Source organism: Mercenaria mercenaria, chromosome 9 (assembly GCF_021730395.1).
Source record: "Mercenaria mercenaria strain notata chromosome 9, MADL_Memer_1, whole genome shotgun sequence".
Taxonomy (NCBI): Eukaryota; Metazoa; Mollusca; class Bivalvia; order Venerida; family Veneridae; genus Mercenaria; species Mercenaria mercenaria.
The window spans coordinates 13,182,230-13,200,640 of record NC_069369.1 but is presented as its reverse complement, the minus strand read 5'-3'; the positions used below and the strand labels follow the sequence as shown (position 1 = coordinate 13,200,640).

The following is an 18,411-nucleotide window of genomic DNA, read 5'->3' as shown; positions in this document are numbered from 1 at the left end:
TAACTCTGTATTTCTAACCCTACGTTCACTTTAAACAACAGGAAATCGCTTATTCAATGAAAAATTATATCTTTTAAGAAATCATTTATTTATAAGTCATGAGTAACATTAACAACCAACTAGTAACAAGAGAGTGCCTAATTGGCACAAAATACGCCCGTCAGGGAAGTAATTCTAAAACTAAAATGTAAGCCCACGAAAAGAAATGTCTAAGTCCACAAAAGAATCCTTACCAGGTAGAGACAGGTCAAAATACACCTAGAAATTGGAAGTAGCATCCATGTTGTACCACAGAAAATTGGTCTCCGTTTTCCTCTACGGCAAATATTAGCAAGGCTAAAATGGTCAATATTTATAGGTTATTAGCTTTGTATCGGGAAATATGCACGAGTTCTTCAGCGAAAATATTGCGCGACTTTAGGAGCGCAATATTCTGCCGCTGAAGAACGAGCGCATATTTCCCGATGCAAAGGTAATAACCTTTTTATTACATACGCATCTACACTTATAAATATAATGTAAATATCATAAATATGTTTAATAGCCTGAATAGGATTGACAATACTGAACTAATTAGAAAAAATAGTGCAACAACACACACTGAATTACGTCACGCACCCGATATGAAATTCAGGCGTCAGTGTATGGAAAAATATTGACGTTTCCGGTACCAGCGTAACTTAACGGGGAATAGAAACGTGTATGTAATAATGGACAATTCAAGGGCCATAATTTGTAAGTGCCTGTGGCGGTTTGGCTCATTACTGAACTTGATTGAGATATAATGCCTATGAATATTGTGATATCATGTTTGATGCCGATTGATGAAAAATGACCGAGATTGAGAGCGGACAAGACTAATTTGGACAATTTTGGTCTATTCAAGGACCGTAATTTATGATTACCTAGGGCGATTTGACTGGTTATCAAAATTGAGCCAGATATTATGCCCATAAATATTATGATCAAGTATCGGGATGATCCGATCAAAATTGTTCGACTTTGAAAATACTTATTTACCATCCCTGGAGAAACAATCCCCATAACTCTGATTTGAATTTTGACATAATTATGCCCCTTTTTAAATTAGTATTTTGGTTAAAGATTTTGATAAAGTTAAATATCTTTGTTACTATCAAAGCTTTTGGCTTGAATTTTAAAATACTTACTTACCATTAAAGTCTACACCAGAAGAAACAATACCCATAACTCTGGTTTGGTTTTTGACTGAATTATGTCCCTTTTTAACTTAGAATTTTTTGTTAAAGGTCAATATCTTTGTTACTATCAGAGTTTTTGACTTGAAACTCTAAATAGTTATTTACAATCAAGGTCTACACCAGGAGACACAATTCCCATAACTCTGATTAGATTTCTGTCCCTTTTTAACTTGGAATGTTTGTGGTTTTTTTTTTTTTTTTTTTACTGGCAAAGCTCTCATTCAGAGTCAAGCACTGAGAAAAGTCGAGCGCGCTGTCTTATGGACAGCTTTTGTTTTTTTAGATAGTCTCTTGTAATTCTATATAGAATGGCCATTTACTGATGATATATATGCTTTTTATTGTTTGTATATATGTTTAAAATGGATGAGACTCAAATAAAATATTAAAAATGTTTGATGCCGATTGATGAAAAATGACCGAGATTGAGAGCGGACAAGACTAATTTGGACAATTTTGGTCTATTCAAGGACCGTAATTTATGATTACCTAGGGCGATTTGACTGGTTATCAAAATTGAGCCAGATATTATGCCCATAAATATTATGATCAAGTATCGGGATGATCCGATCAAAATTGTTCGACTTTGAGAGCGGACATCGCTATTTTGGACAATTCAAGGGCCATAATTCAGGAGTGACCGGACGATTTAGCTGATTATTGAACTTACGCGAGACATTATGCAAAAAAAAAACAAAAAAAAAAACATTGTGGCCAAGTTTCATGAGGATCTGATAAAAGCTGTTAGTCTTAGAGCACGGACAACATTTTAGGACGCCGCCCACCGTGGTCGATCCCATAATACGTTTTGTCTTGTCAAAACAAGAGGGTCATGATGACCCTATATCGATCACCTGAGTCATATTCACCTTGACAATAACCTTTACATTCAGGCCCTACTAAGTTTGAGGGTGTTAGCCATAAGCATTGCAGAGTTATAAGCTTGTTTTGGAACTTAAGGTCACAGTGACCTTGAACTTTGACTTCAAAGGGCCTTTTGCTTTACGTAAACAAGTGACCCCCGAGGTGGGGCCTCTTCACCAAAGAGGCATAATTTGAACAATCTTGTTAGAAGACTACTAGGCATTGCTACATACCAGATATCAAAAGCCTAGGTCTTGATCTTTCAAACAACAACAACAAAAAATTGAAGTTTTTTCCTTTATAAGTTTATGTAAAATTTGGACCCACGGGGCGGGTTCTCTAATCACCCAGTGTTAGTACCTTGTTATAGGACCACTAGGTAATGCTACAAAATATCTAAGCTCTGGGCCTTATTCTGTATTTTTTTATAAAATATACAGTGCGCAGTATATAAGCAGTAAACAGTAGGTAGTAAACAGTATGCAGTAAGCATAAGGCAGTAGGCAATTAGCAGGACGCTGTAAGCAGTAGGCAGTAAGCAGAACGCTGTCGTTTATGGAACTCCATATATTCCTCATAGACTGCGTATTTTACTTTTTTGATATTTCTGTAACTTTTTTTCTCTGAAACTGCGACCATTGACGTCCATTTTTGATGAACCGCGATTTCTCGTCCGTCAGAACATTTTTGGTGGCTGCTGCCACCAGTGTTAAAAAGAATACTCTGTTTGAGAATTCTTGTCAGTTCTTAAGACCATCCTAACAACACAACCAAAAATAGTTCCAGGCTTACCAGGGAAATGATTATCTACACAACGTGCAGAATATGCAATGCTACAATATATGCCTTAATACCATTTTTAATGTAAATTCGGCAACTAAAATCAATAAAAACTGAAATCAACGTTTTAATTAAAACAACCACGTGTATGAATACAAATGTGCAAATTTATGATCACGTGAATAAACGTTGACCTCATGTCACCTGAACTGAGCGATGATATTGATTAGCTATTGCATAGTACTGCCCTAGATGTCACGTAGCTTATAACGTAGAAAAGATAGAAAGCTAGCCGGGAATCCAGACTGACAATTTAAACATGTTTCCTAACCGCATTGTCACATGTATAACTCCCGAAATATAAGACTGTATTTGATAAAGAACGATGACTTCTAATAGCAATAATCTACAGATTATATACATCTACAGATAATCCACGGCTAAAAATAGAAACGGAATTTCAACGGAAAAGTTTCCGAACATTTCCGGTCCACAGACAATACCAGTTTGTACCTACCATAGCTTTTCCAGCAAGTTGTAACAATTTTCAAGTATGTCAGAATAAACTTAAATGTTCGACAATCATAGCTATCAAATTATAAGATATTATATTAATGCAACCCTAATGATCTAAGAATGTTACCGAATTTTAGACAGTATTGTCTCGTTGTCGTTTCAAACACTCGAAAATATGACCACATGTTAATTAGGCTATTTATAGAAAATCGATAATTAGCAGTGATACGGATTTCCTCAGGCGTTGCTACTGCCAATTAACACTAATTAGCGCACTAATTTGGTAAGATGATTTATGAACAGAACAGAACAGGACAGTAATTTATTGATATAACTTGAACATGTACAGTTCATCGTTATATTAAGAACAAAATATAATTAAACATGCTTTGCAATACGAGAGTGAACAAAACAAAAGAATATTCAGTTAACATTCATTTAATATTGTTTGCAATGTGACCTGCCATGAGAATCAAAGACATGTATGTTTTCTAAATAATATTCCCTCACGGATAATCTTCCTTCAGCAAATGTACAACATAAGATACTATATTAATGCATAGATACACATGTATTCGGTACAATTTCGTCTAACAAAACACGAGTTATCAACGGGCGCACCGATGATATTAATACTCGCCGTTTAGAAACGGCAATATGTCAGACTGTTGCAAGCCATCGGATAACAGATTTGACCAACTTAAAAATTGAATTGTTTTAAGACAGATTCTGCTCACTTCAGTCGCACCAAGAGTAAACTAACATAGTGCATTTGTGACCAGCATGGACCTGCGGATCCGCATGCACAGTCTGGTCAGGATCCATGCTGTTCGCTAACGGTTTCTCTAGTTGCAATAGGCTTTGAAAGCGAACAGCATGGATCCTGACCAGACTGCACGGATGCACAGGCTGGTCTGGACCCATGCTGGTCGCAAACGCACTATGTTGGATTTCTCATGGTGCGGCTCAAAATATCTGAATTGATACAAATATGTATAAAAATTAAAACGGTTTCGTTTCGCCAGTTACACAATTTATTTTTCGACTTTTTTCTCGGTCTGACTAAAGTTGTAAGTTTGCCAATGTCTAACATTTTTGCGAAGCCTGCTGTTATGTCTAGCGGACTTTTGAGTATAACAGATGGAGTGATAATTAATGCGCCTCTTAAATACACTGGCTGCAGAACTGAAATTCTGAGGTGCATTTGTGGTGCATGTTTTATGCTGTTTTCTTCCATAAAAATCTCATGAAAACCAAAGTTATCCAATAAGGACTAAATCAGTGTGTATATAATTAATGATAGGCACTGTCCAAAAGCTTTAGAAAGAAATCTTAAAAGCTGAATGGTTTGTAGAAAAAGCTTCATGACTGGCAATGAAAAAAGGATTAATTTTGAAACCAAAGCTGAATTAAGAATTCCTCAAATGTCACTTTCTTTGTAATATTTTGCACATTGATTAGCAGCCACCATCAGCGCTTTGAGCGCTTTGATTGTAAATGGTTCTGTTCATTCTACAAATATCGATTTCCTTGTTACTCATCATATTTTCATCTAAAAATGTCTTTAAAATGGTGTATAATTTATAGAGATCATTTTAACGTAAAAGTCGATATTTACGTTAAAGTGAGGTCAGAGCAACAAATATGACTTTGAGTTTCGAATAAAAATTTTACTTTAATCTCGTCTCCTGTAAAACCCAAACGATAGAATTTGAGGAAAAACTGATGCAAACGTTATTTTCTATCGATTGAATAAATAAAATTATGGGGTCACCCAATTCATATTCGCGTAAAATTACATTATGCTATCCCTACCCCCAAGTCGAAAGATAGCGCAATTGAGTATTTTTCCATTATCTGATCTTTTATTCCATAAATCTACTATTTTGTTTTTATTAGTACAATTAGATCAAAATTCTCTTTAAAACTCTGCTACCTTCGGCGAACTCCTCTCGGTGTAGAACTCAGATTTTATTCAAATTAAGAAAATGCGACAAAATCGACAACGCATTACCGTTGCCCCAAATTGCATTACTCTACCCCATCCCAGATAAAGAATGCGTAATTCAATGGATTTTCTTATGTCTTGGGATAAAGACAAACTCATTTTTTTTTACCTTTCATTTCATCTTAAGTTCTTTACAACTGTGCAATGATTTCATTCAACATTAAGACTGAAGTGATTTATTTCGCACGTTAATGATAATACATGAACAGTCCTGTATCAATGCACATTTACAAAAATAAATAAGAAAACGACATAATATAATTAAAATCCTTTACTTGAATTATCACAGTCTTTTAATTTTAATAATTACTTGAGCAGAATACCATTTCCATCACAGGCCGCTTTTCCGTGACGTACTATCTGTTCGTAAAACTGGTTTCATAAAGAATTGAAATTTTATGCATGTTATAGCATAGAGGCAAACAAATAGAAATTTAAAAGGCCCTAGTACCCCAGTCACACATGCAGCGCGGATAGCTACGTCTAGCCATGGATAGAAACGTAGAAATCCGTATCGATCCGTACCTGAGTCATACCTTATAGTAGTAATCCGTATCAATCCGTAAGGCTCAGGTACGGATCGATACGGATTACTACGTTTCTATCCGTGGCTAGACTTAGCTATCCGCGCCGTATGTGTGACTGAGGTATTAGGTAATTTATATCACCATGTTTAAATGAACTTTATTTATTCATTCGATCTAACTACAAATTTTACGTTTGGGAAATACTAGTATTTCGATTGTTTGGAGAGTAGTCGGACACACTGGCACCAGACCAGAAAGAAAATGCCCCTGTACGTGTTATACCCTACCTCTAGGTATTCTATAAGAACCATGGTCATGAACGGGAAAATATACTAACCCGTTTCAATCGTACATTTCTCAATTTAAACGCGCAGTTCGGTGAATGGGTACCTAGTATATTGAACAAGCGAAAAATTATGTTCCATATATTGTGCACCAGTCATATTGTCTCAATATTTCATATTGCTGAGATTATCAACATATTTTATCCTTTCGTCAAGGTTACAGAAAAAACTTGCGTGACCTTCCCTAATGAACATTCGGCCTAGAGGTCACGGCAGTGTGCACATGTTATCTGAGACAACAGGCACAAGGTCTGAGAACCCTATGCCAACTGGACATGACAGTACACTGGCTGAGAAATTTGCAGATCATTTGATGAATAAAATCGAAAAAATTCGAGAATCGTTGAAACATTTCGATAAGTTTCAACCATGCGAAAAAGATATTCCTTGTTTTGACAGTTTTAAAGACCTGAGCGAGGAAGAAGTTAAAAAAACTTATAAACCAACTACAGACAAAATCATGTGAACTTGATATTCTACCAACAAAAGTACTAAAATCATACTTGGATGAGCTGTTGCCTGTTGTTACCAAATTGGTTAATTTGTCGTTGCGCGACGGCATCTTTCCAACAAAATGGAAACAGGCAATTGTAAGACCTTTGTTGAAGAAAATGGGACTGGAACTTGAATTCGCAAACTACAGGCCTGTTAGTAATCTATCGTTTCTGTCAAAATTAATTGAAAAAGCAGCTCTGTTCAGGCTCAATGATCATGTAAACAAACACAATCTTCTACCAAAAAACCAATCTGCTTACAGGAAAAACCATTCTTGCGAATCAGCACTGTTACGTCTTGTAAATGATTTACTGGATGCTATGGAGAAGAAAGAAGTTACAGCGCTAATTGCCATCGATCTCAGTGCCGCTTTTGATACTGTAGATCATGACATTCTTATTGATGTGTTAAACAAGCAGTATGGCGTTCGTGGAACAGCACTGAGCTGGGTTGATTCCTATCTGCGCCCCAGAAGTTGTCGTGTAAGTGTCAGTTCAGTCATGTCATTTCCACGCCAATTAAATTGCAGCGTTCCACAAGGGAGCTGCTTAGGACCGTGGCTATATTTGACATATGCGGGGACACTGTTTGATGTTATTCCGCCGTCGATTTCAGTTTACGGCTTTGCAGATGACCACACTGCTAATAAACGCTTTAAACCATCATCTCCAACAGTAGAATCCCAGGCAATACGAGAACTTGAACAATGTGCTAAAACAATCAACAACTGGATGAATGAAAATAAGCTTAAAATGAACACTTCCAAAACCGAGTTCATCATGTTTGGTAGTAGGCAACAGCTCTCTAAGTGTTCAACTGATAAAGTATGCATTGTAGGTGATGAAGTGAAATCAGTGAGCTTTATTCGATATCTAGGTGCATTCCTGGATGAAAACTTGAATCTAAAAGAGCATGTAAAACGAAAGTGTAGAACAGCAATGCTCAACTACTTCAGAACAAAATGTATCCGGAAATATCTTACCAAAGAGGCTACCGAAACCCTTGTCCTGTCATTGGTGATATCCCATTTAGATTATTGTAATGTCATTCTGTATGGTATTGCTCAAAGCGAAGTAAACAAAATGCAACGAATTCAGAACATGTGTGCAAAAACTTGTCCTGAATCGAAGAAATATGACAGTTCCAAGCAAGCGCTGTATGACCTTCACTGGCTACCAATCAAAGCCAGAATCACATTCAAATGCTCACCTACATGTATAATTGTTCAGTTGGAAACTCTCCAGAATATCTTTCTGAACTTCTCATAAAACAAACACAGACAAGAAACTTGCGTTCTTCAAACTCCGTTACTGGGTGTTTCGTTGTTCCTTTCAACAAGCGCAAAACGTTCAGCGACAGAAGTTTTGGTACTGTTGGACCTAAACTCTGGAATGAATTGCCTCTCGAAATAAGGAACTCGGACACAATAGATGTTTTCAAAAAGAAGTTGAAAACTCATTATTTTGGAAATTACTTTGCACTCTTTTAGAGGCTGTGACTGTAATTTTTAAGAAATTGAAGTAACGTGAACTGGATGATTTTATTGTGTAAATACATTCGAATATAAACTATATCATAACAAATACAAAATACAGTTGTTTGTAATAACTTCTGGACATGTCGCAATAACCCACTTATTCTTACTTAATAACAAACAGCTATCTTACTGTATCTTAATATTCTAATATTTTATTAATCTTATCTGATGTCTGATCTTTTTTTAATGCTTACTAAATAATTTATTCACAATGGTATTTATGCTCATTTATGTTATATGTCATTAAACATCTTAATTTTTGTCGTATTTTTATGTATTTGTAAAACGCCATTGAATATGTTTTGCGTAAAAATAGGCGTTTAATCAAATAAAACAGTTTCAGTTTTTCAGTTAGGCGAAATGTAAATAAACAAAAACAGAATTAAAAAAAATCACAATTTTACACTCAAACTCGAAATGATGAAATGAAATTCATCTTATATATGATCTTTAATTTGAAATCGTACATTGGTCGACATCTGTTCTGTTTATTTTCTTCATTTTGTACATTTACGCTGCATTTTCACATTTTAGTGAACACGTGTAATAAAATGACGATTGACATACATTTTCACAACAGCCAATCAGAATGGTTTTGTAATCTAGAACGGAACTTCACCAGGGAAGTTCAAGCAAGTTTTTGTGTGTAACGTTGAAATAACTATAAACTACGCGTTGTTTTTCTAAGATAAGAAGTATTGAAGAAATGTGACCGGTACACAATGAAAGGTAAATTACCACTTGTTTGATATCCATAGTAAACATTTACCGATCTGCGTGTTTTAGGTATGAAATGCGCGATTGAAACGGGTTAGTATATTTTCCCCTTCATGACCATGGTTCTTATAGAATGCCTAGGGGTAGGGTATTACGTGTACAGGGGAATTTTCCATTTTCTTTCTGGTCTGGTGCCAGTGGTAGGACACCCCGATTTCGAAGAAAGTGCTTCCTCTGTGAAAACCCGCGGGGAAACAGAGTTTATTTGTTATACGGATGCTGTTGCTCTGAAAAGATTAATTTATCTGGGAACTTGGCTAGAACAGAAACACCATGCTTTGCAAAGAGGTTTTTGCTCTCCAGATATGTGTGTAAGAAGGTTATCCTTGTATTCACAGACACGTAATAGAAACATATCCCATATATTATACTTTTTCCTAACAGTAGAAACCTATCAAACACTACAAATATGTGTAAACATTCGGCTAAAACAAATATTCCACGAAATAAAGAAATTGTTTGTTTTGGGTTTGGTACTGTTTTCTCTGTTACGGCGGACAGTTAACCTAGCCAGTGTTCCTTGATACTGCATTCGCAACAAGAAACTTTCAACTTTCACACATAAATCAGACTTGGATGACGAATAATTTCGGACACGTGTCTTCTATCAGATCTGCACTTTTCTACTACTTCTGCTATTTTCTTTCTTTCTTTTACCCCACCCGTTGAGCTCAGAGGGTGGGGTAAAAAAGAGAGAAAATAGCGGTAACCGTTGTTACTGAGACTCGCTGTAATTCTACGTCGCTATGATCTATACGTGCGACTCAAGAATCGTAACTTTGTACGGAGGACTGGAGGCTCAAACTTGTAACCCCCTGCTTTCGTATTTGTTGTGTAAGGTTTCATTTCTTATTTTGATAAGCGTCTTTGGTGTCAAAATTCTGAATATAACATTTTCAACATTGATCGGAAGTTTATAAAGATACGCTAACGTGTATATGTAACCTAGGGGTAGTATCTCTTACATCATGATTACGGAAATTACAGAAGTTACGATTTATTTCAATTAGAGACTGTGGTATAAAATATCAACAACAAAAAAAAAAACACACAAAAAAATGAAAAATAAACTGGGACCTTTAAAACCGAATTCTGCCGTCAATATACATTGTATATGGACAATTACGTGGAGCAGGTATAATGAACCGATCAAGCCCGTGGCAACTAATCTTATGGTCATCTTATGGGATGTGCGTGCGTGCTTAGGGAGTAGGGATAATAGAAAGAAAAACAAGATTCAAACAACGTTTACTCCCTTGGCGGGGCGGCAAAGTCAATGGCTAAACGTCTGAAATAACAAACATAAAATATCTGAACTTGTTGTTTAATATTGAACTATGATATTTTACAAAAAATATGTTTCAAGTGTGATTTCTTTGAACTATATATACAATTGTATATGCATAAACTTTTCATTCTAGCAGCGCATTACAACGGAAAACTTGTTTATTGGTATTTTGAATAAGAAAAAAAGATTATTCTATATTTTATTATTTAAAATATATATATATTTAAAGCGATTTTTTTTTAAATAGCATGATCAGTATTTTACGCAAAGTTGTCGCACTGGCGTATGTAAATATTCTGCATTGAAACTATTTCGCACCGATCGCCAATTTCACAGTTATAAAAACCTCTTTTGAAAAGAAAACCCTCTTTCTCACATAACAAGATTCGTTTCACGTCTGTAGAAAATCTCTGGTGAATGAGAGTTTAAGATAATAAGATTTGAAAAGAGATATAACAGAAAAACAAGTAAACTAAGCTATGGTGTGATTTGGGGAAAGAGAGGGGGTTGGGGTGTCGTAACGTAATTTTACACGAAAATGAATACTGTGTCCCCATAATTTTATTCCATGAATCGACAGAAAGTTTTCATCATTAGGTTAGGTTTTCAGTCTCAAATTCTATCGTTTGGATTTTACATGAGACAAGATTAAAGCAAACTTTTTCTTCAAAACTCAACGTCATATTTTTCACTCGGGTGTCACTTTAACGTAAATATCGACCTCAAAGTTAAAATGATCTCCACAAATTATACACCATTTTAAAGGCATTTTTAAATGAAAATATAATAAGTAACAAGCAAATCGATATTTGTTGAATGAATAAAGCTATTTACGAAAATAATCTGACAGGCGTGAAATCATGATTCATAAAAGATGAACGTCAATGATTCCCAACGTAGCTACAAGTAACGGCCAAAACACGTGACACTATGACTCGGGCTTTACAACGAGTTGAGCACATACCTAAATTGTCACATTTGGCACACCCAGTGTCCGTCGTTCTCCGTTGTTCGTCGTCAAAAATTTGTTGTGAACGCCATAGAGGCCATAATTGTTGCGCAATGTTTAGGGAGACATATTATTTTTGCCCTGTCCGTCCGTCTGTCCGTACGCACGTCACATTTCATTTCTTGTCAATAACTGTAGAACCATTTGACCTAGAATCTTCAAACTTTATAGGGTGGCAGGGCTTATGAAGTAGACGACCCCTATTGCTTTTTGGGTCACTCCATCAAAGGCCAATGTCACAGGGGCCAGGAAACTTGAAAACCATTTCCGATCAATAACTTGAGAATCACCAGACTCAGAATGTTGAAACTTCATAGGATGATTGGTCATGAAAAGTAGATACCTCCTATTGATTTTATGGCCATTGTGTTAAATGTCAAAGTTACAGGGGCCTGAACAAGGAAAACCATTTCCGATCAGTTACTTGAGAACCACTTGACCAAGAACTTCATAGGATGATTGCTCATGCAGAAAAGATGACCCTTATTGATTTTAGGGTCACTCCGTTAAAGGTCAAGGGCACAGGGGCCTGAACATGGAAAACTGTTTCTGGTCTGTAACTTGAAAAGCACCTGACACAGAATATTGAAACTTCGTACAATGATTGGTCATGCTGAGGAGATGACCCCCTATCGATTTTAGGGTCACTCTGTGAAAGGTCAAGGTCACAGGGGCCGGAACATGGAAAACCGTTTCCGGTCAGTAACTTGAGAACCACTTGACCCAGAATGTTGAAACTTCATAGAATGATTGGACATGCAGATTAGATGACCCCTATTGATTTTGGGGTCACTGTATTATAGGTCAAGGTTGCAACGGATAGAAAATGGAAATCCATTTCCGGTTTATAACTTGAGACCCATTTCACTTAGAACTTTTAAATTTCATAGGGAGATAGTAATTACAGAGTAGGTGACCCCTATTATTTTTAGGCGTCACTCCTTCAAAGGTCAAGGACACAGAGGGCTGAACATTGAAACTATTTCCAATGAATAATTTGAGAACCACTTGACCCAGAATGTTGTAACGTAATAGGATAAATGGACATGCAGAGTAGATGACCCCTTATGATTTTGGGGTCACTTTATCAAAAGTCAAGGTTACAGGAGCCCAGACATGGAAAACCGTATCCAATTTATTACTTGAGAGCCACTAGGCCCAGAGCAGCCTTGTTAATAATTACTTGCAAAAGTAATGCATTAAATTAGCATTACTTAGAAAAAAAATGCATTAAAATAGCATTAGCATTACTCATTTTTTGTCAAAATAATGCATTAAATTAGCATTACATAGAGTGCATTAGCATTAGCATTACCTTTTGTGAATCATTGCAATTTATAATCACATACAATATTTGTTTGTTTTTCATTTAATCATTTTAGTTGTTTATTTCATAGCAGCACCACATGACTTTATTACATTTATCATTTGTAATGAATCAAATCTACCAACTAGGGATTAATTTGTATGAAATACTTGAAATGATCCAACAGCACCATAAGAAACACAGCATTTAAGTTCTACAGTATTTTGTATCTGTCTATGTCTCCATTGATTGATACCGTTTATGTATAACTGCCTTAAGGTCTTCAACATCACTATCAGTGGCATACTGTTAATTGATAAAAAGGTGTCAATAGATAACAGTAGACTCTGTTTGATATTTTGGTTAACAAAACTAATTATGTCACACTTTAATGGCTGTTATAAATGCTGTTTTAATTGTATAGTGCAATGCATTAATTTGCATTAGATACACTGTGAATGTTATTGAATATTTCACTGGTTTTACCTGCAGTAAGTCTGAAGCAGCAACTGATTTTCTAATGTGTTCAGCAATTTTGATACAGAAAATAATGCCTAAGTAATGCTAAGCATTAGCATTACCATTACTAACTTTGGCATTAAATTAGCATTATTTTTAATGCTAAAATTGTGGCATTAATCATTACTTGGCAATATTTGAAAAAATAATGCATTAGCATTAGCATTAGCATTACTACAAGCCTGGCCCAGAGTGTTGAGACTTAATGGGATGATTGTACATGCCAAGTAGATGATCCCTATTGCAGTCAACCATCAGTGTCTCTTTGACTTTCGCACTTGTCCCCTTTTGACACGCGCCTTTCTACAACAGCATCTTTTAGTTAAACTTTGTTACTTCGAATATATCTATCAATAAAATAGCAGACGAATTTGAAACTGGATTTTCTTACATAAAAATATAGGGTCACATCGTCTTTACGGTTAAAGAAAAAAGATACTTTTCAGAAGATTTTTCAGCATAAAAAGTTATGTAAAACGTGTGAAGCGAAAGTCTTTTCGAATTGAACTTACGAAACTTTGGTATATGTTAAAATGTTTGCATTTTATAATTTCATTCATCTTGTTAACATTGCACATGTAAGTTTCGTTTTTACTTTAACAGAAAGAAGATTTTCCAGAAACAGTAAATGTGTTACAATGGGTGTGCCATGTTGGATCGATGGGAGACGGTCGGAAGAATCCGACTTGGAACGTCTTGTAACAACTCTGTTGACAAAAGTATCGGATGGAAAAGAAAAATCAGTTGCTATGCCTATAACACCTATTGTAAACTGGCCATTCGATGAATATATAAGCTGTTTTGTGAAAAGTTCAGTACGCTGGCTACTGGAAAGGTCTAATGACTTACCTAAATTGGTATTGCTGTTCACAGATTCGCGGGATTACTTACAGAGGACAGATACCTATATTGAAGAATATGTGACAAACATGCTGAAAGGTAATGGTGAAGTTTTATACCAAAATATCGCCATAGTTAACGAATGTGCGACTCTTTGCCTGTAACGGTATTAAAATTTAAAGGAAACAGTTCGACCATTTCATCTCCCGTATATCAACGGCATATTTTAGACAAAGGCAAGGAAGAAAAAAAGTTCACTTTTGCCCAAAAATTGCCTGAAGTTGATAGTCTCTAATGGAGTAAATTATAAGTTTTGTTTCATCAAGATTATCAAAATGCACGCACAATTAGGCAATTTATATATCATTGAAGAAAATAGCATGCGTAAATAAAGATAATTTAGGCATTTAATACCGTTATGGGAACTCTTGGATGTTTTACTGATATTGCAGATAGATCTGTTATTATAGTATTTTTGTAGTTCTTGGCTATGCTTTCTGTTACTTAATACCTCAGTATTACATGAATATGGCAAAAATGCATTTTTTATTCAATGCATTTTATTTAGAAATTTGTGTTTTCAGCAACTTTCTCTTTGAAGCTTGACTTTCAAAAGAAAGTTAGAAACAGTAAATGCATTTTCATTTACCGTTTCAAAATTGGGTAAGCACAAATTAGTGCTGAAGCTGAACTATTTTGTTCGTCTTTTCCGTCGTCGTAAATAGTTTTCACTATTGACACTCTAGGGGACACAGTTTTGGTCAAGTTGCAATGAAACTTTATATTCAGAATATTCCCTTCAGTACAATCTTGAACGGTTCTGAATCTATTATCTTGGTTCAAAATTATGTCACGAGGGCAAATTATAGAAAAATCTTGTTAACACAGTAAAGGCTTCATTCTCCACCTAATCGTCATGAGACTTTGTCAAAATGTCTTTTCAGGATAAATGAAACTGGGTCACTTAAGAAAAAAACAAACAATGTCATTAGGTCAGATCATTGAAAAGCTTGGTTGATATGATATAAATGTTGTTCGATTTACATCAACAGTCAACATGTAAGGTATAAACGCAGCTTGTTTATAAACACATAACATTTTAAGGAATAAAAGATTTTGAACATTTATTAATATTTAAGGGCCTAATATTATACAATTATTGAATGGCTCCAAATGACCGAGATCCAGTTGTTTTGACTACTTACCGGCAAGTCATTTAAAGAATGTATGATAACATCAGAAATTTATTTTCAACTTTTATTTTTAAATTTCTGACTGATTAGTAATCAGTAATTATGTGATGAATATAGACTGCTCATATAGCAGAGTATGGTCGGGCGATTTTTATAAAAAAAACATGTAATAAAATGCATTAATTGGAAACAAAATAGATATCTTTTCAGCTGGCAAAGCAGCATGAAGCTTAAAATCTTTGGTAAAATCCTTACCTGATTACAATTTTTTTTAGATATGTTTGACATACTTTTGTTCATTTACAAAATGCCGGCATTTTTCTTAGAAAACTCTTTTCAGTTAGCCGTCACTTTGTATTCTGAGTTTGAGCTATAAGGCAGTGTCAGTGCATTTTTTCAACAGATTTTTTTATGTCCTCGTTGTCTAAAACGCGGGTTGAACTGTCTATCCATCAGCCATCCCGTCCGTTCGTCACACTCTTTTGTGTACTCAGCTCCACCTTTCCATCCAATTAAACGGAGCTTGATGCACATCACCAACATGATGCACACATTTACATATTATCGGTACTTTCATAACTGAGTTATGCCACAGCTTTGGACTTTATAATTTTTAAAGCTTTTTCAGGTTCACGTGTCTTACAAATGTTGACAGCATTCTTGTTCTCACCTTGGATATAGTACAATATAATATATTCCATACTGGTTCTTTAATTTTGAAGATATTTTCTTTTATTATATACCTATATAAATTCTGTAAAAAATCAGCTTGTATTTCACAATTAAATGTGAACAGACAGAAAACATTCCGTATTGTACCTTTTAAATTCCATATTGCACCTTCCGTATTGTATGCTGCCGGACTACTTCATAAATATGCATGACCTAACACAGTTCTATAAAAACGCACATAAAAACTTGACTTAGATCCATTTGAATATCGATTAACATTGACAATTTCGTTCAATAACAAAACAACAGACATAAAAGGTAAAGGTATATAATAAAAGGGTCATTATAACAGTAGCTAGATCTGGGTTTTTGTATTCGGCTCTCGTGGATTTTGCAAGGTCGGATCACATTCGGCGCTTGCGCGCCTTGTGAGATCCGATCTGGCAAAAAACCACTCGAGTCGAATACAGCATCCCAGATTTAGCTACTATTATAAATACCCTATTTTAGCCAACCATCATCAGATGGTGGGCTATTCAAATCACTCTGCGTCCGTGGTCCGTCGTCCGTTCGTCCTTCCGTCCGTTAACAATATCTCGTTATCGCATCCCCTCAGAAACTACTGGGGGATTTTGACCAAACGTTGTCAGAATGATGTATTGGTACACTAGTTGTACCCCTGAAAATCAGAATGGTTCAACAACTTTTGAGCGAGTTGGCCCTTTGTTTATTTTTATAATTTACATAGATTTATATAGGGGAAAAAACTTTGAAAATCTTCTCGTCCAAAACCGCAGGTCCTAGGGCTTTGATAGTTTGTATGTAGCTTCATCTGGTTGTCCCCTACCAAGATTGTCCAAATTATTTCCCTAGGGTCAAATATGACCCCGCCCTGGTGGTCAATGGTTTATATAGACTTTTATAGGGAAAAACTGGAAATCTTCTTGTCCAAAACCACAGGGCCTAGGGCTTTTATATTTTGTATGTGACATCATCTAGTGGTCCTCTACTAAGATTGTTCAAATTATTCCCCTAGGGACAAATATGGCCCCGCCCTTTGGGGTCACATGGTTTACATAGACTTATATAGGGAAAAACTTTGAAAATCTTCTTGTCCAAAACCCCAAAGTCTAGGGCTTTGATATTTGTAATGTAGCATCATCTAGTTGTTCTCTACTAAGTTTGTTCAAATTATCTCGCTAAGGTCAAATATGGCCGCGCCGGGGTTCACATGGTTTATATTGACTTATATCTAGGGAAAAACGTTAACAATCTTCTTGTTTATAACCTTGGACCACATGTATAGTTTTGAGTGGCTTGACATGAATTGACCTTGACCTAGTGACCTACTTTCACATTTTTGAAGGTACAGGCTTCAAATTTGGACCACATGCATAGTTTTATGTACCGAAATGAACTTTGACCTTGAGATTGACCTAGTGACCTACTTTCACATTTCTGTAGCCACAGCCTTCAAATTTGGATCACATGCATAGATTTGTGTACCGAAATAAATTTTACCTTGACATTGACATAGTGACCTACTTTCACATTTTTGAAGGTACAGGCTTCAAATTTGGACCACATGCATAGTTTTGTGTTCCGAATTGAAATTTGACCTTGATTTTTACCTACTACATGTACCTACTTTCACATTCCACAAGCTACAGCCTTAAAATTTGAAGCACAAACATAGTTTTGTGTACCGAAATGAACTTTGACCTTGAAAGTGCTCTAGTGACCTACTTTCACATTCCTCAAGCTACAGCTTTGAAAATTGGACCACATACATGGACCACATGTACAGTTTTGTGTACCAAAATGAACTTTGACCTTGATTTTGACCTTGAACTAGTCTTGAAATTTGGGACATTCAAAAATGGCTCAGTGGTGGATGCAAAAATCACTGTGATCTCTTGTGTTACTTTAAAACATATGATAACGTTCAGTTTTTATATTCTCTTTTTTACAGAATTACAAAATAAGTCCAAAGCACCAGATATTCGTCTCATAAAAGGAAAATTAGACCAAACAAAGGTAATTAGTTTTTATTAGCTCACCTGAGCCAAAGGTTCTCGATGAGCTTTTATGACCACCCAATGTCCGTCGTCCGTCATGTGCCATGCGTCTTCCGTCATGTGTCGTCCTTCGTCACAATTTTCAAAAAAAAATCTTCTTGAAACCCACTGGGCAGAATTACACCAATCTTCACGGGAATGATTCTTGGATGGTCCTCTTTCAAAATTGTTACGCCCCCGAAGGGAGGCATATAGTTTTTGAACCGTCTGTCAGTCTGTCCGCAATTTTCGTGTCCGGTCCATATCTTTGTCATCGATGGATGGATTTTCAAATAACTTGGCATGAATGTGTACCACAGTAAGACGACGTGTCGCGCGCAAGACCCAGGTCCGTAGCTCAAAGGTCAAGGTCACACTTAGACGTTAAAGGTCATTTTTCATGATAGTGCATTCGTGTCCGGTCCATATCTTTGTCATCGATGGATGGATTTTCAAATA

General features: G+C 35.8%; 1 protein-coding gene across 1 annotated transcript in view; it reads left to right on the top strand.

Moving 5' to 3' along the window:
- Positions 1–18,411, top strand: part of LOC128559209 (uncharacterized) — a 31,310-nt gene that overhangs the window by 9,988 nt on the left and 2,911 nt on the right. The window contains exons 4-5 of the mRNA XM_053550414.1: positions 13,794–14,129; positions 17,868–17,932. Of these exons, the coding sequence (XP_053406389.1) occupies positions 13,794–14,129; positions 17,868–17,932 (401 nt within the window). The remainder of the gene's footprint in view (positions 1–13,793; positions 14,130–17,867; positions 17,933–18,411) is intronic.